The sequence below is a fragment of the Brassica napus genome, chromosome C9 (assembly GCF_020379485.1).
Source record: "Brassica napus cultivar Da-Ae chromosome C9, Da-Ae, whole genome shotgun sequence".
Taxonomy (NCBI): domain Eukaryota; kingdom Viridiplantae; phylum Streptophyta; class Magnoliopsida; order Brassicales; family Brassicaceae; genus Brassica; species Brassica napus.
This window is the reverse complement of record NC_063452.1, coordinates 36625356-36646736: the sequence shown is the minus strand read 5'-3', so window position 1 is coordinate 36646736 and position 21381 is coordinate 36625356. Positions and strand designations below refer to the sequence as shown.

At 39.9% G+C, this 21381-nt stretch overlaps 1 protein-coding gene across 1 annotated transcript; it reads left to right on the top strand.

Annotated features, from left to right (window-relative positions):
• Positions 1-285: 285 nt before the first annotated feature.
• On the top strand, positions 286-2951 carry LOC106431599 (exocyst complex component EXO70B1-like). Its single transcript, XM_022710603.2, has one exon. It carries the CDS (start codon positions 500-502, stop codon positions 2555-2557), a length of 2058 nt encoding a protein of 685 aa, XP_022566324.2. The 5' UTR covers positions 286-499; the 3' UTR covers positions 2558-2951.
• Positions 2952-21381: the final 18430 nt, after the last annotated feature.

Genomic DNA, 21381 nt, shown 5'->3' with positions numbered 1-21381 from the left:
TAACCGCTGCTGTATTTGGTAGTTAACCTGTCATAAGTATCCTGCAAACCCACCAATTTCTAACCGCAGAGTCAGTCGTACAAATCTCTTAAAACCGCTAGAAACCGCAACCACAAGCATCCGCAAACTTCCGCAACCGCAACCGCTGCGTTTGAACCCGTTAGCCCTGAATAGAAGTTAAGGCTCAAGCTCAAAACATCACTGTATTTCTTGTCAATTTCAAAAGTAAAATGAACCGGAAATGACCGGCATATACCAAAAACGTTACGATGATTGGGTCAAGGAAAACGTAAAAGACTTTTGTTTTCTGGAAAGACCAAAGTCCCCCTCCCCCCCCGGGTCTTCCCATTTCGCTGTCCTTTGTTCCTCTCAAACCCTAGCCTCCTCTCCTCCCTTGTTCGATTTACCCCAAATCTTCATCTGTTCACAACTCTATTTCACCTTCCTCTCTTAATTGTGAATTAAGCTCTTCCGCTTCTCTCTACCAGGCGTGTGGTAGATGGCCGCGACAACAACCCCGGCGGCAAGCATCAGCGCCGGAGCAGGATCGAATGGTGGAGCTGAGGATCGTGTCCTCGCGACGGCGCAGCAGATCGTGAAGAGTCTGAACACACCGAAAGAGGTTCGCGAAGATATGATGCTCATCTTCTCCAGCTTCGATAACCGCTTATCCAATATCAAGACGGTGATGACCGACCAAAACGACGCTCTTTTGGCTCGTTTAGAAGCCGCCGAAACGATTATCCACCGCTGGGACGGCGGTAACGATTCCTCTCGCCACTCGTCTTCATCTTCTGGTAACCACCGTTCCTCTTCGTTTTCTCTTTCCTTCGACGGATCTCCAGAGGAGGCGACGGAGTTTCTATCAGCTGTTGATGAGATTATCTCTCTCCTTGTGGATCTTTCCTCTGAGAACAAGCCTGATATGGTAGACCGAGCTGATAGTGCTTTGCAGATGGCTATGTCTCTGCTTGAAGATGAGTTTAGACGGATACTGATCCGAAACACCGTTCCTCTCGACGCTGAGAGACTCTATGGCTCGATGCGTCGTGTTACCTTGTCCTTCGCAGATGGCGATGTTACTGAGGATTTTGAGAATTTTGGATTGGTTGCTAATGGTGATGGAGATGGTAGTGGGAGTGGGAGTAGGAGGAGGCTCTTCCATGAGAGAGGAGGAAGCATAGGCTGTGATCTTTGGGTTGATTTGATTAACCCTACTGCTGTTGAAGATTTGAAAGAGATCGCGGAGAGGATGATTCGAGCTGGTTATGAAAAGGAGTGTGTTCAGGTGTATAGCACAGTGAGGCGTGATGCCTTGGATGAATGCTTGATGATTCTTGATGTGGAAAAGCTGAGTATAGAAGAAGTGCATAAGATTGATTGGAAGTCCATGGATGAGAAGATGAAGAAGTGGATTCAAGCTATGAAGATCACTGTTAGGGTTCTTCTAGCTGGTGAGAAGAAGCTATGCGACGAGATTTTCAACGGTTCAGAGACTAGCAAAGAAGTTTGTTTCAACGAGACAACTAAAAGCTGTGTGATGCAGTTGTTGAACTTCGGAGAGGCTGTGGCTATAGGAAAGAGATCGTCGGAGAAGCTCTTTAGGATTCTTGATATGTATGACGCTTTGGCTAATGTGTCGCAGACTCTAGAGGTGATGGTCACTGACGATTTTGTGTGTAGTGAGACTAAAGGGGTCTTGGAAGCTTTAGGTAATGCTGCGAGAGGGACGTTTGTTGAGTTTGAGAATAATGTGAGGAACGAGACGTCAAAGAAACCGACGACAAACGGTGAGGTTCATCCCATGATACGTTATGTGATGAACTACATGAAACTGATTGTGGATTACGCGGCTACCTTAAATTCGCTTCTGGAGAACGATGAGTCAGATGGTTTATCCAGGGATGATGATACAGAGGAGATGTCCCCTCTTGCTAAACGAATGCTGATGTTGATTACGTGCTTAGAATCAAATCTGGAAGAGAAATCAAAGCTGTATGAGGACGGTGGGCTGCAGTATGTGTTCTTGATGAACAATATTCACTATGTTGTTCAGAAGGTGAAGGACTCTGAGCTGGGTAAACTCTTGGGTGACGATTGGGTTAGGAAACGAAGAGGACAGATACGTCAGTATTCTACTGGCTACCTCAGGGCTTCATGGAGCAAGGTGCTAGCTGCTTTGAGGGACGGTAGTATGGGTGGAGCCTCAAGTGGTAGCCCAAGTTATAGACAAAGAAGCAACAGTTCAAGTAGTGCCTCGAAGATGGCCTTAAAGGAGAGATTCAAAGGTTTCAATGCCAGTTTTGAAGAGATATACAGGCTTCAAACAGCTTGGAAGGTCCCGGATCCTCAACTTCGTGAAGAACTGAGAATATCAATACAAGAGAAAGTGATTATGGCTTACCGGGCTTTCTTTGGAAGGAACAAGAGTCAACTTGAAGGTGGTAGGCATGCGGGGAAGTACATAAAGTACACACCAGATGACCTGGAGAGTTACTTACCAGACCTATTCGAAGGAAATCAAATGGTAATTCACCCGAGAAGGAAAAGTTCTTAAGAGGAAGGCAGGCATTGGGAGATGACTCTGCTTGATGGAAGGATAATCTTATATGTATGAAAGATGACAGTGGTGGCAGCAGGTAATTTTATCAGTCAGGGGTTTTAAGTTTATATATATGTTGAAAGTCAGAATTTATACCCTTCTATAAACCGTGTCTAAATTCTTATGTACATGCCTTAATACTTCTTATCATGTTATGGAACCATGGGTTTTCTATATATTGACTGTGCTCTTGAGTCAAATGTGGTGTTTGCTCTGTTGTTGATGTTGAGATTATACAGAGGAACTTGTATTCATGTTGAGATTATACAGAGGAACTTGTGGCCAGAATACATTTATTACAGGTTGTAACTTGAATGTTTTCTCAACAATATATATTGTTTTCTCTGTTGTTGATTTTGAGTAAAAAGAGCAAACGTGTTAGATTAGTCGATCTCATCACTGCCGGTCGCCACCTTTTTTTATGTTTTTTGTTGTAACATACTCATCGATCGGTATATCGACTTTGCTTCCGTTTATCGGACTTTTGTTTTTCGCTTGGCGATTTTCCCTTTCGCGTTTGGCGATCTTGTTTAGAATCGAACTTCTAGTATAAGTTTGTCTAACTAGAGTTGACGAGTTATTTTGCTTTCAGAATTATCCTACTTATCTACATACGTTTTGGATCTTTATTTAAAATTACACAAATTATGATTTCTATAATTATATTGTTCCCACTTCCGTACAAATTTCAAAATTATTGATTGCTATTTACAAACCAATTACACATGATATCAAATCGAAATAAAATAAAACTACACTATGTAGCTAAAATCCAACTTGTAACCTGTTGAAATAAATTATTTATCCTAAGAAAACACGAAGTTTTAAGACCATCTTTCGAGTGTATTTTGCTATTTTTTATTTTTTTTAAATGCAAAAACCCTGATAAAAATGTGTGTTTTAGGTGATGATTGATTGTTTTCCTAGTTTTTAGATTTTGGTTTCTAATTTTTAATTTCGGTTTTTAGATGTTGGTACTTAGTTTTTGGTGTTTGATTTTTCTGTAGATTGTGTGCATGATTGTTATTATATTCTTCGTTTTCATTGTGCATGAGTGTTATCATATTCTTCGTTTTCATCTGAATTGGAGTCTTGAATTGGTACATTGGCAGTTGTATAATCTCAATCAAAATCGACATCTCCTAAATTTTACCTTGGCTTCTCTCTTAAAATCCGTAATGTCCCTTCCACACACTAAAAGAATCGGAAATATAACTTATAAAAGAGTAAAAGAACGAAAAATACTAGTTCTAGTCATAGGTAATACTAAGTAAAACCAAAAATAAGAAATATAGCTTATATGTATGAAATAATAAAAGAAACAACAAAAACTAATTTCCCTAAATAAAACTAAAAGTTATCAACAATATATATATATATATTGTACTGACTAACTTTAAATAATTAAATTTATTTTATTGATAACTTAAGATTTTTATAGGAGTTATTTTGTTTACATCATTTTATTATGGAAAAATTGCCAAATATGACTCACAACTTGATTTCAAACACAAAGGTTAACCCAAACTTGAATCAAATGCAAAAGTAACCTAAAAGGCTATTGAAATTACAACCAACCCCTTGTGAACAAACAAAAAAACCGATTTTTTTTTACGTTTCTAACCCCCAGTAAGTCGTCCAGCCCAGAAAGTCGTCCAGCCCAGAAAGTCGTCTGGACTAGTTTTACTTAGAAATAATTTAAAAATTTTGTAAAAAATATTTTGATAAGTGAAAAATTGAAATCATGTAATTAACATATGTTTTAAGAGATATTAATTAAGATATAACAAAAGTTAATTGTTTTCAACATAGATGAGTGAAAGTAGTGAGTCATGATATTCTTTGGTTTAGGTTTTGCCAACATATGTTATAGTATTGTATGTGTTCTTAGGGTTAGATTTTGGAATGCATAAATGTTTTTTTGAAAACTTTAAAATTTACCTAAATGTTTTTATTTCTGTGTATAGTAAACACTATTTAAGTATAACTACGGGTTTATAACGTGGTTAGTTAGTTAATTTAGTTAATTTAGTTTAGGGGTTAAATTTAGGGTCTAGGACGACTTACTAGTAAGTCGTTTGATGTACAGTATTCAACAGACGATTTACTAGTAAGTCGTCCAAACCGGACCAAACCTTTAATTTTACAATGTACTTTTAAACCTAACTGGATTATTTACCGGCCATATATAAGGTGTTTTTTTTCACTGTTTATCGAAAATCAGAAAACCCTAAAGCCGTTTCTCTCAAAGGCGATTTCGAAGGCGATTTCCGTCGATTCTCTCTAATCCATCGTTCTCATCGTTCTCACCGCCGGTTATCTCTCCGCCGTTATCACCGTCGTTCTCACCACCGTTCTCACAGCCGCTTCCTCTATTTAAGATCCGAGAGGAAACCCTAGCGTGCATTCTCTCATAGGCATCTCGTTGAACTCCGCCGCCGGTAAGTTATATCTCTTACTGTCGAGTGATTGATTGAGGAAAAGGTGAACATAAAACTGGAAGTCTTGGAAGACTTATAATTAAGTCGTCTGGAAAGTTTTTCAGCTGGAAAACTTGCCAGACGACTTAATTATAAGTCTTTGATTGTTTGAGATGGTTGTATTTGATTGGTTTGCAGGCAAAAAAAATGGAGATATACATTAGGGGAAGAGCCCCCCGTAGGATATATACATTAGGGGAAGAGCCCCCCGCTGTGGATAGCATTTCGTATCATACTTGTTGGACGTTGCATGCTGCTTTAAAGAAAGCTCTTCATGATGACGAATATGAAGAGCTGAAGGAGTCGAAGTTGGGAGTTTTCATCAAGTTCCAAGAGCTGGGATTTGATTGGGCTTCAAGGCTGGTTCACTACATGCTCGGTTTCTAGCTGGACATAAAGAAGAAGTATGAGCTGTGGAGTCTCGTCGGTCCAGAACCTGTGAGGTTTTCACTGTTAGAGTTTGAAAACCTCACTGGTCTAAACTGCGAGTACATCGAGGACATTGAGAGACCTCACTCTGTTGTTACAAAGGAGTTGACTTCTTTTTGGGAGATGCTGGGAGTTCATGTCGAACCTGGGCCATCTACTCAGAAGATAATAGCAGCACTTGAGAGATGCGAAGGGTGGTCTCGGGATGATCGCAAGCGGCTCGCGTACCTTGCCATCGTCACTAGATACATTGAAGGGAGAAAGTATTCAACCCCTACACGGGTTAGTCTGGTAAGGCTAGTGATGGAGCTAGAACGGTTTGAGAATTATCCATGGGGGAGAGTCGCGTTTAAGGTGCTGATGGACTCTGTGAAGGGCAGAGATATTGCGCAAGCTCTCCAGGTCTGGGTGTACACAGCTCTTCCGGAATTGGGTGCTACTTTTGGTAATCCTCTCCCAAACAATCTGTCTCCACTGATACTGGCTTACAAGGGTCGCAAAGGACGCAGACAGTTTAAAGAGGCTATCCTCAGTCAGGTATTTACTTCAATCTGGACGACTTCGCAGAAAACTTATAATTAAGTCGTCTGATAAGTCTTCCAATTAGACGACTTAGTAGAAGACTTATAATTAAGTCGTCTGGAAAGTCTTCCAGCTGGATGACTTAGTAGAAGCCTTATAATTAAGTCGTCTGGGAAGACTATCCAGACTACTTAATTATAAGTCTTCTACTAAGTCTTCCAGCTCGAAGACTTTCCAGACGACTTAATTATCAGTCGTCTACTAAGTCATCTGTGAAGTCTTTTCTTTCCATCTTTCTTAATTCGTCAAATATCTAAGTTCATATCTTCTATGTACTGCAGACTAGGGTGATCAACTTTGTTCAAAAGGACACTGGTGAAATGTTTCCAAAATGGGAGTTTGATGTTGAGGACACACTCGCGGAGAACATAATTAAACTCATGTTTGTGAAGAAACCGTGGTAGTGGACCATGGATTGCTGGGAAGTCACCGGTACTTGGGTCAATACAAAGCCGACGGTTGTGAGTCCAGCGAAGAAAAAGGTAGTGAAGGAAGACAGTCCAAGACCTCGGAAGAAAGCTCGTAAAGAGGCACCTGCTGAAGCTAGTGAAGAGGCAGCTGCAGAGGCTAGTGAAGAGGTGACTACGACTGTTGGTGGGTTGACCAAAGAGGATATTAAAACCATGTTCAAGGACATAGCTGATGCCATGAGGGAAGGGTTTGGGACGTGCCTTAAGGAGATCAAGTATCTGTCAGAAAGGGTGGAAGCTGTGGAGAAGAAGGTTGGTATCACTACAAAACGGAAAGGGACATCATCTTAAAACACTACCTATCCACCTAAACCGACGCTCGAAACCGGGGTTAGTAACGAATCCTCTCACAACAAGAGATTGACTAGACAAAGTCTTAAGAATAAGAATTGAAAAGTTGCATTTGCTTTGTTTCTTGTATGTCAGAACATGTGTGCTTTGTTTATAGTGTATGGATTTTATATATGTATTTTGTTTCATGTTTGAAGACACTCATTGGTTATTATTGTTTGAAATGGATCTTTGGTTATTATTGTATAAACCCATCTTGTATATTGCAGAGTGAAAGTGTCAATGGGACGAACGCGGGAAGGAAGAGCTTGGTGGAGGATAAAGGTCCAGATGTGCCCGCAGATGTGCCCGTAGATGTGCCCGCAGCAGTTCCCGCAGATGCTAGTTCCTCGGAAGATAAAGCTCCAGAACCGAGCCTTGTTCTATTGGAAAAAAATCAATCCACTGTTTCAAATTTACAGAAGGAGGATGCTAGATATCTAGAAAAGAGGGATTCTGCTTTGGCACTTTGCCGTGCAAAGAGTGATAGAACAAGGAAACTTGCTGCCTCACAGAAATCTCCTTATACGGCAAACAGTACGGCCAGAGTGATCATTTCAAACAGAAAGCTTTATCCAGGCTATAATACTTTTGCACCAATTGACAAGACGAAGTTGAAGGAGCTCGCTGATTGGTTGAAATCTTGTCCGTAAGTGTTTGCTTTTCCCATAATAGCTTGCTTTTCACATAATATCTTGCTTTTCCCATAAAACCTGATTGCTTTTCAACATTTTGTGTTTGCAGTCATTATAGAACAACTCTCGATAAAAAACCACGTAAAAGTAGAACTTGGTGGTATCAAATCCTCCGAACCTCCCTAGAGTGGCTGGAGGACTGTGTAAGTTTTCTGCTATGACGTAGACGACTTACTTGTAAGTCTTCTGGTAAGTCTTCTACGTAGACGACTTATCAAATGACTTAATTCGTCTACGACTTACTTGTAAGTCGTCTGGTAAGTCGTCTACGTAGAAGACTTACCACTAAGTCGTCTGATATCTTCTGACTTGTACTCTATTTTATATGCAGCATATTGAAGCTTGGATTAATGTGCTGAGGAAGAGGTACGACGCTAACCCACAACATTTCAGGAGCGAGAGAATGTGCTTCCTTGATCATCTCTTTGCTCAGCAATGGAGATTCAACTTCAAGGATTTTAAGGACTCGAAGCCCGATCACAACGGTTTAGGAAGAAGACTCCCTGGTGGGGCGTGGAATTATTATGCAGGCACTATACCATCATTTTGCCAATCGAATAAGGTTTGGGGGATGGATATTGATGATATCTATGCGCCAGTAAACTTCGCCGACAGTCATTGGATTGCTATGTGGATATCGATCCCTAAGAGGCACATAGTCGTCTTTGACAGCATTTGTTCCAGTATCTCCCCAGAAGAACTCGATGTGGTAATGGAGAATTTTCTCTACATGGTCCCTTATCTGCTTGTTGAGTGCGCTTCCTCAGATGAACTACGTGCCCAATACAGCCTGGAGCCATTCACATATGAGAGACCGACCAATATACCTCCGGCCCGAGCTGGTGATTGTGGCGTGTACACTCTAAAGTACATTGAATGTCATGCTCTTGGGATAGAGTTTAGTAAAAAAGACTTTGCTAAGCCCAACGGGAAGAGTATGAGGGATAAGATGGCGGTGGATATATTTTAAGAGCTTCCTGACGCGCATGAGTTCGAAAACAAGGACATGGATGACATCCTGGGTACGTATGACGGGTGATAAACAGGCCACTTTAGATTATTTTGTATGATAGATTAGGCTGATGTGTGTATTTGAACTTGATCCCTATTTTGTATTTGAACTTGATCCCTATTTTGTAACTATATTCTGCGCAAAAGACTTACAGTTAAGTCGTCTGGAATGCTGGACGACTTAACTATAAGTAGTCTGGAAAGTCTTCTGAGCCGTGACCTTTTGTAACTATATTTCGGATAATATAAAGGGCAAGACCATCTCAAATTTGTTGGTAGTGCAATTTGACAAAGAAGTTGACACAGATAAGTTCATAACACAAATTTTTAGTACATATACTGAACACTGGACGACTAACTTGAAGGTCTTCTGGAAGAAAAAACCCTGGACGACTGACTGGACAACCTTCTGGACGACTTAATTGAAGGTCTTCTGGAAGACTAATCACTGGACGACTAACTTGAAGGTCTTCTGGAAGAAAAAACCCTGGACGACTAACTTGAAAGTCTTCTGGAAGAAAAAGCCCTGGACGACTAACTGAACGACCTTCTGGACGACTTAATTGAAGGTCTTCTGGAAGACTAAACACTGGACGACTAACTTGAAGGTCTTCTGGAAGAAAAAACCCTGGACAACTAACTGGACGACCTTCTGGACGACTTAATTGAAGGTCTTCTGGAAGACTAATCACTGGACGACTAACTTGAAGGTCTTCTGGAAGAAAAAACCCTGGACGACTAACTGGACGACCTTCTGGATGACTTAATTGAAGGTCTTCTGGAAGACTAATCACTGGAAGACTAATCACTGGAAGACTAACTTGAAGGTCTTCTGGAAGAAGAAACCCTGGACGACTAACTGGACGACCTTATGGACGACTTAATGGAAAGTCTTCTGGAAGACTAATCACTGGACGACTTACATTGTGGTTTCGTATGGCCAGTTTCCTTGCATTTTGAGCATCTATAAACCATGTGTTGCTTCCGGGGTTTGCGTCCTCTCATCCTGGATAACTCCAACCAAGATTGCCATCTTGATTTCTTATGTCTTCCCGGACCACGTTTTACTTCCGCAGGAAAGCATGTGCGTTCTTTAACTTGTTGTCCAACACAAGGATATATATTCTCTGAGTATCCTGCAAACAGAAAATCCTTTGAGTACACTGGACATACAAGTGTGGAGATATGCAAACCAACAGATGTTCCAGCAGCTATAGCATGAGAGCAAGGTATTTTCTCCACTGCATAGACACAATAATCACACTTTCCATGTTCCAAATCAACCACACAGTCCATTTTCCCACCTTTCACAAAGAATCGCCATCTATCAATTGGTTGTACCGTCATCGTATCCGCTATCTCCGATCGAACAGCAAGCAAGTATTCAACACCTCGACTATGTTGAGTTGGGAGACTCAAAGCATCTTCTCTCCTTTTCCAAAACCACTTTCCTAGCTTCTCCCTTATGAACTCCAACAGGAACTGAACCGGAAATCCTCTAGCTCGCTTCAGAGCGGAATTAATAGATTCATCGATGTTGCTTGTCTTTATGTTGTACCTGTCCTCCTGACAATAAACCCTTGACCATAGGCTGACGTCGGCATTCTCCAAATACGTTGCAAAGTCCGGGTTTGCACTCCTTATCTCAGCCATGTACCGGTCAAAATCTGAAACCATATGAGCATAAGCAGCACCTTTCACCAAGTACAAGAGATGTTTCCCTTTAAACTTTTTGACAATGTTATCTTGAAGGTGATAATAACATATTCCTCGGGTTGCCCAAGGAAACACCTTATCACACGCACTTTTAATGGCCGCGTGCCGGTCAGAGACTATCACCAGAGGCTGCTCATCAGATACACAACTAGCCAATTTTGTGAAAAACCATTCCCAAGAAGGTTCATCTTCAGCATCTACGATCCCAAAAGCAAATGGAAATATCTGAAAATTCCCATCTTGTGCGGCTGCAACTAACATAACACCTCCATATTTCCCACTTAGGTGAGTCCCATCCACCACAATGACCCTTCTCTGATACTTAAAACCTTTGATATAAGCTCCAAAAGAGAGAAATAGATACTTAAATCTATTGATAGAATCAAGTTTTATAGCCGTGATAGAATCGGGATTTGCTAAGGAGATTTGCTCGAGATATGATGGCAGACGCGAATACCCATCTTCTGCTGATCCTCTCACCAATGTTTGTGCATATTAAAGTGCTCTGTATGAAGTGGTGTAATCAAGCGTCATGCCAAACATGTTCTTCATTGCATCAGTGATATGCTGCGGATTCAACCCATCAATGATTCCAAAACGATCAATGAAAAGCCTACCAACATACTTCGGAGTACAGTGTCTCCGCTGAGCGAGTCGGTCTCCCGCTGAGCATGTATGTTTTTCCACATACTTTGTTACCCAAAACGTGTTTGTCCCATGTTTCACACTCGCTCTGACCTTCCATTGACAACCACTAACCGGACATGTTGTCACAAGGAGAGTTTTCGTTGACTTGTATATTCTGAAGGAGAACTTAAACCTCACTGCTGTCAACCGCAGCTCTGAAAGCAGTGCATCTTTACTAACAAAACTCTGGTTGACATAGATATTGTTACCATTCGATCTTCCTCCTTCAATCTTTTTGATATCTTCAAAACACATATCATCATCTTCCTCATCCTCATCTTCAACCTTTCCATAAACACTGTAATCCTCACCATTCTCGTCCGCTTCAGCAACAATAGAGATACCAGCATCCTCCTCCCCATCATCCTCCTCCCCATCGTCCTCCTCCCCATCATGATTTCCATCTTCAACCAAATCATCATCATCATCTTCAAAACATTCATCCGCTTCATCATCTACCCTGAACTCTGAAACCATTTCCACCTTGCTACGGCTTGATACACAAAGCCGTACTCCATGCGTTTTGGTTATCTCGAGCAAGTTTCGAACTTGTCTATCACTTGTAACATGAATAGGCGGGGTGTCTGGAGCCTGAATCATTTCTGCTGGTAATGAGTAGGTTATCTCCACAGATTCTGTGCTCATGTCCAGGTTATAAACTTCTTGAGCCATTGCAAGAAGTTCAGCATGTGTCGAACCTTCCCCCAAAAAAATGATTCTCGCTCCTTTGACATTATCAACCACAAAATCCCAACGACAATCATTCAACAACCATTCTCCATACACTGTATGTAACTGACGCATCATCTACAAAAATTTAAAGTAAAACACATTAGTAAACATAGATAAAATGAAAGTTTACTAAACATTGACGCAGACGACTTACCAGTAAGTTGTCCAAACATGTCATTTTTGCAATTGAATTTTAAATAGGACGACGACTTACAAGTAAGTCGTCCAGCTTTGTTTGTTAAAAAAAAAACCTAGACGACTTACCAGTAAGTCGTCTAGGATAAATGAGTTAGTTTTGCATTTGACCGAATTGTATCAGATATTTGACTTTTCCTGGACGACTTATCAGTAAGTCGTCTAGGGTATTCTCTAGATTTTTTTTTAACAAACAAAGATGACGACTTAAAAGTAAGTCGTCCGTTTGACCAGAAGACTTACGGGTAAGTCTTCTACAGCCAGACTACTTACGGGTAAGTCTTCTACACAAACAGATCTGGAAAAAATTTCAATTTCATACCTTAAACTAGTGAGATGACTTCCTTAGCACACAGAGTCTTCTCCAACCACCCAGAATCTCAAACGAAAGTAACCCACCAAGAATAGTATGCTTGAATGGCTCTATAAACCATAAAAAATTTTGAATCAAAAGCTTGAGTTTTTTGGATGAATATGGAGGCAAAGTGAAAGAGATGTTGTTTTTAGTTCATAACAAGTGAGAAAGAGAGAGTGTAAATCGATTTTAGGTGCATTAAGAGCTTCAAATTGGTTGTTCATGGTGGTTGGGGTATTGATGACAATGGCAATCTTGTAATTACTTGAAGATGATGAGGGTGAGAGAGTAAAAATGTCATTTTCGGAAAAAAAAAATAAAAAAAATTTGATGGCATTTTCGTGAATATCATGAACTTGTGGGGTGAATAGGACAAAAGAAAAATTCAAAAAAATCATGGGTTAGTTTTAGATTTTACTTTGAGTTTTGAATTAATCTTGCAAAAAACCTTTTTATTATTAGATAAAATAACATTCAAATATTATAAGAGTTTTAGCACAATAAATATTTTTTTGTTATGATTAGCATAAATGTAAATGCCTTAGATATATGTGCTCAAGGGATCTTCATCATAAACAATTAATATGTCTTTTCCCTGATAGAACAAAAACTAATGTAGTATAATGACTTTTACATATATTGGTAATAATAAATAAACGTAAAATTCTTTTCAAGCAACAAAACTAGAAAAATTGGGTTTTGGTTTTTGTTTACAAATGGGAAATTAAAAAAAAAAATACTTTTTCCCAGGTTTTAGGAAAATCATATCTCAAAAAGCTTGATTGGATAAAAAATTGGACGAAAAAAGGTTTCTGGAAACAAAAGCCAAAAACTATTCTAAAATAACAATCTCGAAATATAGAGTAAAAGATGGGAAAATGGGCTAATAAATCCCCAACTATTTGAAATCAGCATTTTTAATACCCAACTATCACTTGCGTATATTTATGTCGATTGCGCAAAACTAGACAAAAAAGTCAAATGTTAATTACTAGACATAAATGTTAATTATAATTAGAAAAGAGATCGAGTTTGGCTTTCAAAACCCCAATCACTAATATCAATTATGTCTATGCGATTCTGAGTGAGAAAGCGATTCACAGTGACTTTAGATCAAACAAGGCGGTAAAGGATGGTGCAAACCCACTTACGAACTCAGACATGGTTCAACAGAGCTCAATCATTTACCTTTCACTTTCTACCGGGATTAGAATTATGGGTGCTCTTCGAATCGGAATTTTTTTCTAACTTCCACCACTAGTTCCGAAGTAGATTTTCACCATCCTCTTACCAGAAGTACACTTGTTTGATCTTCAGTCGTCGTTAATCGCTTTCTATCACTCAAAACCGCATAAGCAGAATCAATATTACTGATTTTAGACTTTTGAAAGCCAAACTCGGTCCCTTTTTCTAATTACAATTAACATTTTCGTCTAGTAATTAACGTTTGACTTTTTCAAGTCTAATTTTGCAGTCAACCATGATTTCGGGATTAAATCTGCGCACGTGATAGTTGAGTATTAAAAGTGTTGATTTCAAATAGTTGGGGATTTAAAAACCCATTTTCCCAGTAAAAGATAGATGAATGTTATTTTTCCACTACAAAAGAGAAAAAAAAAATAGTAATCTCTATTTAGAGAAAGAAATAGATTGGAATAAAGTAGTTTTGTCTTCAAAAGATATTATAATACAAATATAGAGATGTGTTAGAGATGCTTTTAATTAGAAGTCATTTTTTTTTATCATACACGAACTCTGAAAAGATTTAAATGCCTTGTATTTTGGAACTTTTTATTATTCATAGGCTTAGCGATTACATGGATAGATGCAACATCAGACATAGATGTGCGGTGCTTTTGGAAAGTTTTTGTTGAAATACAAACTTAGACAAGTTTTATTGAGTGCTGGAAGTGATTTCAAAGGAGCCACTCGCGAGTAATCTCAAGTAAAAATACTACTCCCTTCAGAATTTTCAGATTTGGATATAGTTAATGTGTATCGTGATGTTGAACGCTCCACAACCTCAGATCTCACCAAAATTACTATCGTTGTATCTTCCGGTCCCAAATGAACTGTTACACAAGAAAACAAACAGTAAGGATAACGACAATACTCTTTAGCCATGGGGCCAAGAGAAAGATACTTCTCATGGAGATGATTTTTGGTAGAACGGTTCACTTCTACAAAGAGATTGAAGGGGGGGGGAGAAGATCTCTCATGGTCCCCAACATAAGGAAGTTTAAATACCCTTTTAACGACTCTGATATAGGGCTTATATTTGTGTGACATCTCTTGTCAGGGATGAACATTGATACTGAGTTTTTCTTCAAATTTTTGGATTAAATCAATTGACTGCACCAAGGAGAAAATCTTGTACATCTGATCCTAACCTATGAAGCTCGATTGAAGGGGATACGCTCACTGATTTCTCAGTTTCTTTAGACTGTAAGGAGCACAAAAATTGTGAGCATATCCAAACTATTGGTTGATGGGCGCATGCGACAGAGACAAGTGAAGATGGATGTCTAGAAGTCAACAATGGAGGTCGACTTGTCTTCACATTGTCGAGTAGATAGATGATCACTAGAGATACACTCGTGGGCCTACTCGCTGAGGGGGTCGTCCCCACGAAGAGAGAGAGAGACTATTCTTCATCGATGTTTCAGGTATTGTCCCCACAATACATGTCGGACGATTAGATTTTGACTGAATAGCACCATATTTATTAGATATAATAGATGACGGGTGCATATGACAAGAAAGGTCGAAGAAAGAACAAATTTCTCGCCAGAATTGCAAGATAATGTCAGTATGGAGGTGGTGGAGCTTCGTGCTTCCAAATCTGGCCGACGTGTTAAAAGTGATGCCTCACAACATAAGTTACCAGTTCTAAAGATGAAGACAGAGGAGTCATGATAGACGGAGATAGATTTTGGGTGGGAGTCAAGAACCAAAAGACTTGGAAGTGGTGACAAAGTTTAAGATCTAGCTTCCAGGTTGAGCGTGGAGCCCCACAAACTGTTGACATGAAGAAATAAGAAGAGGAGATGAATCAGTAAGAAAGTCGGTTTAGACAAGTGTTCAAGATGACTTGTGCAACAAGGCTTTCGGTTTAGACAAGTGTTCAAGATGACCTGTGTATCAAGGCTGTCCATACAACCTAGGAGTCCCAATGTGACTTACAAGTAAAGGAAGGGGAGAGTTGTGCACAATATTAACTAGAAACACTCTCCTTAACTTATCTGAGGAAATGAAATGTTGGGGAGCCAGTCACGTGAAGAACCAAGGTCTTGGGAGGACAGACAGCCGTTGGGACATGTCACGTTCAGCCTGGCGCGCCTGCACAAGTCAGTTTGGACACTAGTCACATTGTTTATTCTTATTGTGGGATTCTCTTTGTTTAGTATTTTCCTAGGATCTCTACTTGAATATTTAAGTGTTGTATCCAGAACCTAAAATGAATTAAGGAAATATGTTCCTCACTATTCTCATGTCTCTCTCTCTAGTTCGAAATACTCTCTCTCTCTCCCGGATTCTACTTCTCTTTCACCTTGTTCTTACTTTGATTCTCCTCTGTTCTTGATTCTATACTCTAAATACACCCTCTTATCTTTATAAAACTTTATGGTATCAGAGCAACAAAGCTCTTGAACCTACTTTCAACTTCTGCAAAAGCTAAACTCTGTTCTTGTTGTTCTTATTTCTCCAAGATTCACTATCTTGTAATTAGTGAAAGATGGAGAACAACAAGCCTGTCAAAATACCAGTGACTCTAAAGGGAATGAACTACTCCCTATGGTCAAGATTGGTGAAAACAGCCCTTGGAGGAAGAGGATTATGGAGCCATGTCTCAACTGAAGCAGGTCCAAAGCAAATCCTTCAAGGAGAAGATGGAAAAGAGACAGTGGTGACTGATGAAGGCAAATGGTCTCAAGAAGACCAGATGGTGCTCTATCTCCTCCACAGCTCTCTAGATCCGGCCATCTTGGAGTCTTACATATATTGTGAGACTACCAAAGAATTATGGGAGACTCTCTACAAGGTTTATGGAAATACTTCCAACCTAACTCGAGTTTTTGAAGTAAAGAGGGCCATCAATGCTCTTAGCCAGGCAGACATGGAGTTTCAAGCTCACTTTGGCAAGTTCAGGTCCCTTTGGGCTGAGCTTGAGATGCTCATACCTCACACGGTTGATCCCTCAGTCCTGAGTGAAAGGTGTGAAGAGGATAAGGTCTTTGGCCTCCTCCTAACCTTGAATCCAACTTACAATGACCTTATCAAGCACATACTCAGATCAAACAAGCTCCCCACACTAGATGAGGTATGTGCGCAAATCTAAAAGGTGGAAGGGTCATTAGGACTGTTTGGGAGCAAAGGAGAGCCAGCCGTGGTGAATCAAGCTGAAGGGCCAGTAGCAAACAAAGGGGTGTACAAACAAGATGATAGGAAGGCTTTAATCTGTGATCACTACAAGAAGAAAGGCCACATGAAAGACAAGTGCTGGATACTTCATCCCCATCTTAAGCCAAACAAGTTCAGAGAGCCACACTCTCAGTTCATGGACGTTAGAGCTCACTTCTCAAATGATGGAGTAGAACCGACAACTCCACCAACTCCAAGCTCCAATGCTGGTATGGGAGGAGCCTCGGCATCAACATCAGCTTACTCTGCGGCCAAGAACCATCCAGATGAGACCATCAAGCGATCTGACTTAGAGGCTCTCATCAAGGCCTTGAAAGAAAACTCTGGTAACCCTAGAACCCTTGGTTCCTCTCTTAATGCCTCTCACATTGTTGGTAGCTCTATGAATGTTTTAAAATCAGCTAGACCATTAGTAATAGATTCTGGTGCATCACATCAAATGATTAGTGATTTAAACCTGATTAAAAACATAGAACCAACTCTAGGAAATCTGATGATAGCAAATGGAGATAAAATCCTAATAAAAGGAGTAGGTGAACTTAAGCTATTTAACAAAGTATCTAAGGCCTTTTACATGCCCACTTTTGCTTCAAACTTACTATCTGTTAAAAAGGTAACTAGTGATCTGAATTGTCATGTTACCTTCACTCCTAATGATGTGTATTTTCAGGATATTAAGACTAGTAGGTTGCTTGGCAAAGGTATAACCAAGGGAGACTTGTACTTGCTTGAGAACACACTGCCAGCTGCTGATTTATCTTATGCTTTTAAGTCTATTTCTGAATTCCCTAAAGATGTAATATGGCATGCTAGATTAGAACATCCTCATTCTCGTGCCTTGAACATCTTGTTGCCTAGTGTTTGTTTTAAGAGTGATTGTGAGGCTTGTATTCTAGGAAAACATTGTAAAAGCGTATTTCCTAAATCAATGACCATCTATGATAAATAGTTTGATCTAATACATTCTGATGTGTGGACTGCACCTTGTACATCTAGAGAACAACATAGATATTTTGTGACATTTATAGATGAAAAATCATAGTACCCATGGATTACTTTGTTGCAATCTAAAGATAGGGTGCTAGAAGCTTTTAAAAACTTTCAAAACTATATAACTAACCATTTCAATGTTAAGATCAAGATTCTTAGATCAGATAATGGAGGAATATACTAGCACAACCTTCAAACAACATCTAGCCACACATGGAATCATCCATCAAAATAGTTGCCCTTACACTCCACAACAAAATGGTGTGGCAGAGAGAAAGAATACACACTTAATGGAGGTGGCCAGGAGCATCATGTTCCACACTAATGTACCTAAGCGATTTTGGGGGGATGCAGTTGTAACTGCCACTTACCTGATCAATCGGACACCCACAAGGGTCTTCCTTGATGCCACTCCATATGAGGTATTGAACAAAACTTTCTATAGATCATCTGCGTGTGTTTGGGTGTGTGTGCTTTGTGTTGTTTCCAGGTTAGCTAAGAAACAAGTTGGAAGCCAGAAGCACAAAGACAAAGTTTATTGGATATTCAACACATCAGAAAGGCGACAAGTGCTATGTACCTGAGACTAGGAGAGTTCTGGTATCCAGAGATGTTAAGTTCATAGAATCAAGAGGCTACTATGGTGAGCAGAGTTGGAGTGAACTCAAGGACCCGTCCCAATCTACCTCTGATAGAGCAAGCAACCGAGAGTGATTCTAGAAAGGCTCGGCATCGACATGCCAAAGGAACCTGAGAAAATCATTGAGACTATAACTCGTGATATAGAAGCTGAGAAAGATATTGAAGTCACTCATCCTGATCATGAGGGGGGCAATGGAACTGGTACTGGTACTGATGAGAATCAAACTGGCGCACAAACTGATGCTGAAGAGAACACAGTAGCTCGTGATCAAGATGAGTTACCATCAGTAGGATCAGAGACTGAGGCACAAGTAGGCGAGCCTAGGAATGGAGTAGAACCTGATCAGATACAGCCAGTAAGAAGGAGTACAAGAATCAAGAGACCGGCCTCAGAATGGCGAGCCTACTTCAATGCTGAAGCTATAGCTCGTCCAACAAGTGCAGTATGCTCTCTTGCTCAATATCCAGAAGAACACCAAGTCTTTATTGGAGAATTGGATCAAGATTACATCCCAAAGACATATGAAGAAGTTGTGCAAGTGATAGACTATGGATTTGACCCATTTTCATCCATAGTTTGTAGGTATTTTTACTAAGAATTATATTATTATAGAGTCTATTTATTATATTTATAAGATCAGGAATGTTTTGGAGATAAGTGATGATTTTGGAGCATTTTGGAGATATTTGGAGCAAGCACCCGAGATGACCATCGAGATCTACTATCAGTCAATATTGGAGAGCTAGAATCGATCGATATGCATGACATGGTGTCGATCGATAGCGAAGCGCGCAAAAAACCCGTTTGGTCACAGCAGACTTGAAGCCCAAGATTTCACTATGTTACAAGATTGCCCCTGACGAGTTTTTACCCTAATTGCCGCCATGTTAGAGGCAAAGTGTGCTTTCTTTGTGTTTCATTGTTTACTGATAGATAGGAGAGAAGATCCAAAGTTATAATTTGTGATTGGAACTCCATTGACATCTATTTTATTATTCTATACTTAAGTGTTGTTATGAATTGCTTAGCCATGTCTGAGTAGTTCTCTTGTTAGATTTTAGGGTTTAAATAGGTTAGGAGGGATTAGCCCCAACTATAGATTGTTGAGTTGTGATAATCATCTTTAGGATTGTTCATTAATGCCTGTTTCTAGATTAGCTACCTAGAACCTGCCCTTGGATTGATTGATAAAAGCCATAGCTTAATGCTCATCCTGAAAACATTCTAATAGAGCTATGTTTCTTGCTATGAGCGAGGCGAGAGCTGATCTAGTGAGCTTAGTAAGCATTCATTCAACCTGCGCATAAAGCTTGACTAGAGCGTGTCGATCGATATCACACTTGAATAATCGATCGACGGTGCAAAAGGTGTATCGATCAATACGTCCATTGGAATATCGATCGACACTTTCTATAGATCAATATAACGAGAGTTGAGATCATAGATCTAGTTAATAGTCAACAAGTCAATGCCCGCAAGAGCCAAAAGACTTATTGATCAAATAGTTGAGCTTTACATTATCATGCATGCAACTCATTAGGCATCTATAGGATTATAATTCCAACTTTCCTAAATAAAAACCCTAAGTTTAGCTATTTCCTTTTTAAGCACCAAAACCCAAAAACCTGCTATTGAACAAACACTTGTTCAATATAAAGCTGCAATTTACTTTTAAAACTCTTAAAACATCTTTGCTTAACAAATCATATTAGAATCCCTAGGTTCCCTAGCTTCCTATGAATTCGATCCCTAAGTACTACAACTAGACCTTTTATTTGAGAGAGTATAAATCACTCTTTAGGGTAATTTGAGTGGTAGCAACAAGATGAGGAGTGGAGAGAGTCTGTTGGAGATGAGATTGGAGCCATGATCAAGAATGATACATGGTTTGAAACTCAGCTTCCCAAGGGCAAGAAAGCTCTGACAAGCCGCCTGTTATATACTATTAAGTATCTAGCCAATGGAAAAACAGAAAGGAAGAAGACAAGCCTAGTGGCAAGAGGATACACTCAGGTGTATCGAGAGGATTATCTGGATACCTTTGAACCAGTAGCCAAGTTACACACCATAAGAATCCTCCTATCACTTGCCTTCAATCTAGAGTGGGATCTATGGCAAATGGATGTGAAGAATGCCTTTCTCCAAGGAGAGTTGGATGATGAAGTATACATGGAGCCACCTCCTGGCCTAGAGAACAAGGTTAAACCAGGGAATGTGCTCTGGATAAAGAAGGCAATCTATCGCTCGAAGCAATCTCCAAGAGCCTGGTACCATAAGCTAAGCACAACACTCAATGGGAGAGGTTTTGTCAAATCAGAAGCTGATCACTCCCTCTTTACTCTTACCAGCCAGAAAGGTATTGTAGTAATCTTGGTATATGTTGATGATATTATCATCACTGGTAGCAACAAGGAAGGTATCATCTCAACTAAAACTTTTCTTAAAAAGGCCTTTGATATTAAGGATTTGAGAGAATTAAAGTACTTCCTAGGGATTGAAATATGCCGATCTAAAGAGGGGCTCTTCTTATCCCAAAGGAAGTACACACTTGACATTTTAAATGAGGCAGGAAACCTTGGAAGTAGACAAGCCAAGACACCACTGGAAGAAGGCTACAAGGTACTGCGAGAGGGGGAGTATGAAGCCACTCCTTTTGAAGATGTCAAGAAGTATAGAAGAGTGGTTGGGAAGCTCATATACCTTACAATCACTCGCCCACATGTTTGCTTTGCTGTGAATCAATTTAGCCAACACATGCAAGCACCTAAGGTTCATCAGTGGAACATAGTGGAGAGGATCTTGAGATACTTGAGAGAGGCTCCTGGTCAAGGAGTATGGATGGCGTGTAACAAGAGTACTGAAGTTATGGGATATTGTGATGCTGATTGGACTGGAGACATATTTGATAGGAGATCAACAACCGGTTACTGCACCTTTATTGGAGGGAACCTAGTCACATGGAAGACTAAGAAGCAGAAGGTAGTCTATTGCTCAAGTGCTGAGGCAGAGTACCAATCTATGAGGAAGCTTACTAGTGAACTC

Bases quoted from the DNA above. Each gene is read 5' to 3' on its own strand.
- LOC106431599 (XM_022710603.2), top strand. From the start codon at position 500: ATGGCCGCGACAACAACCCCGGCGGCAAGCATCAGCGCCGGAGCAGGA.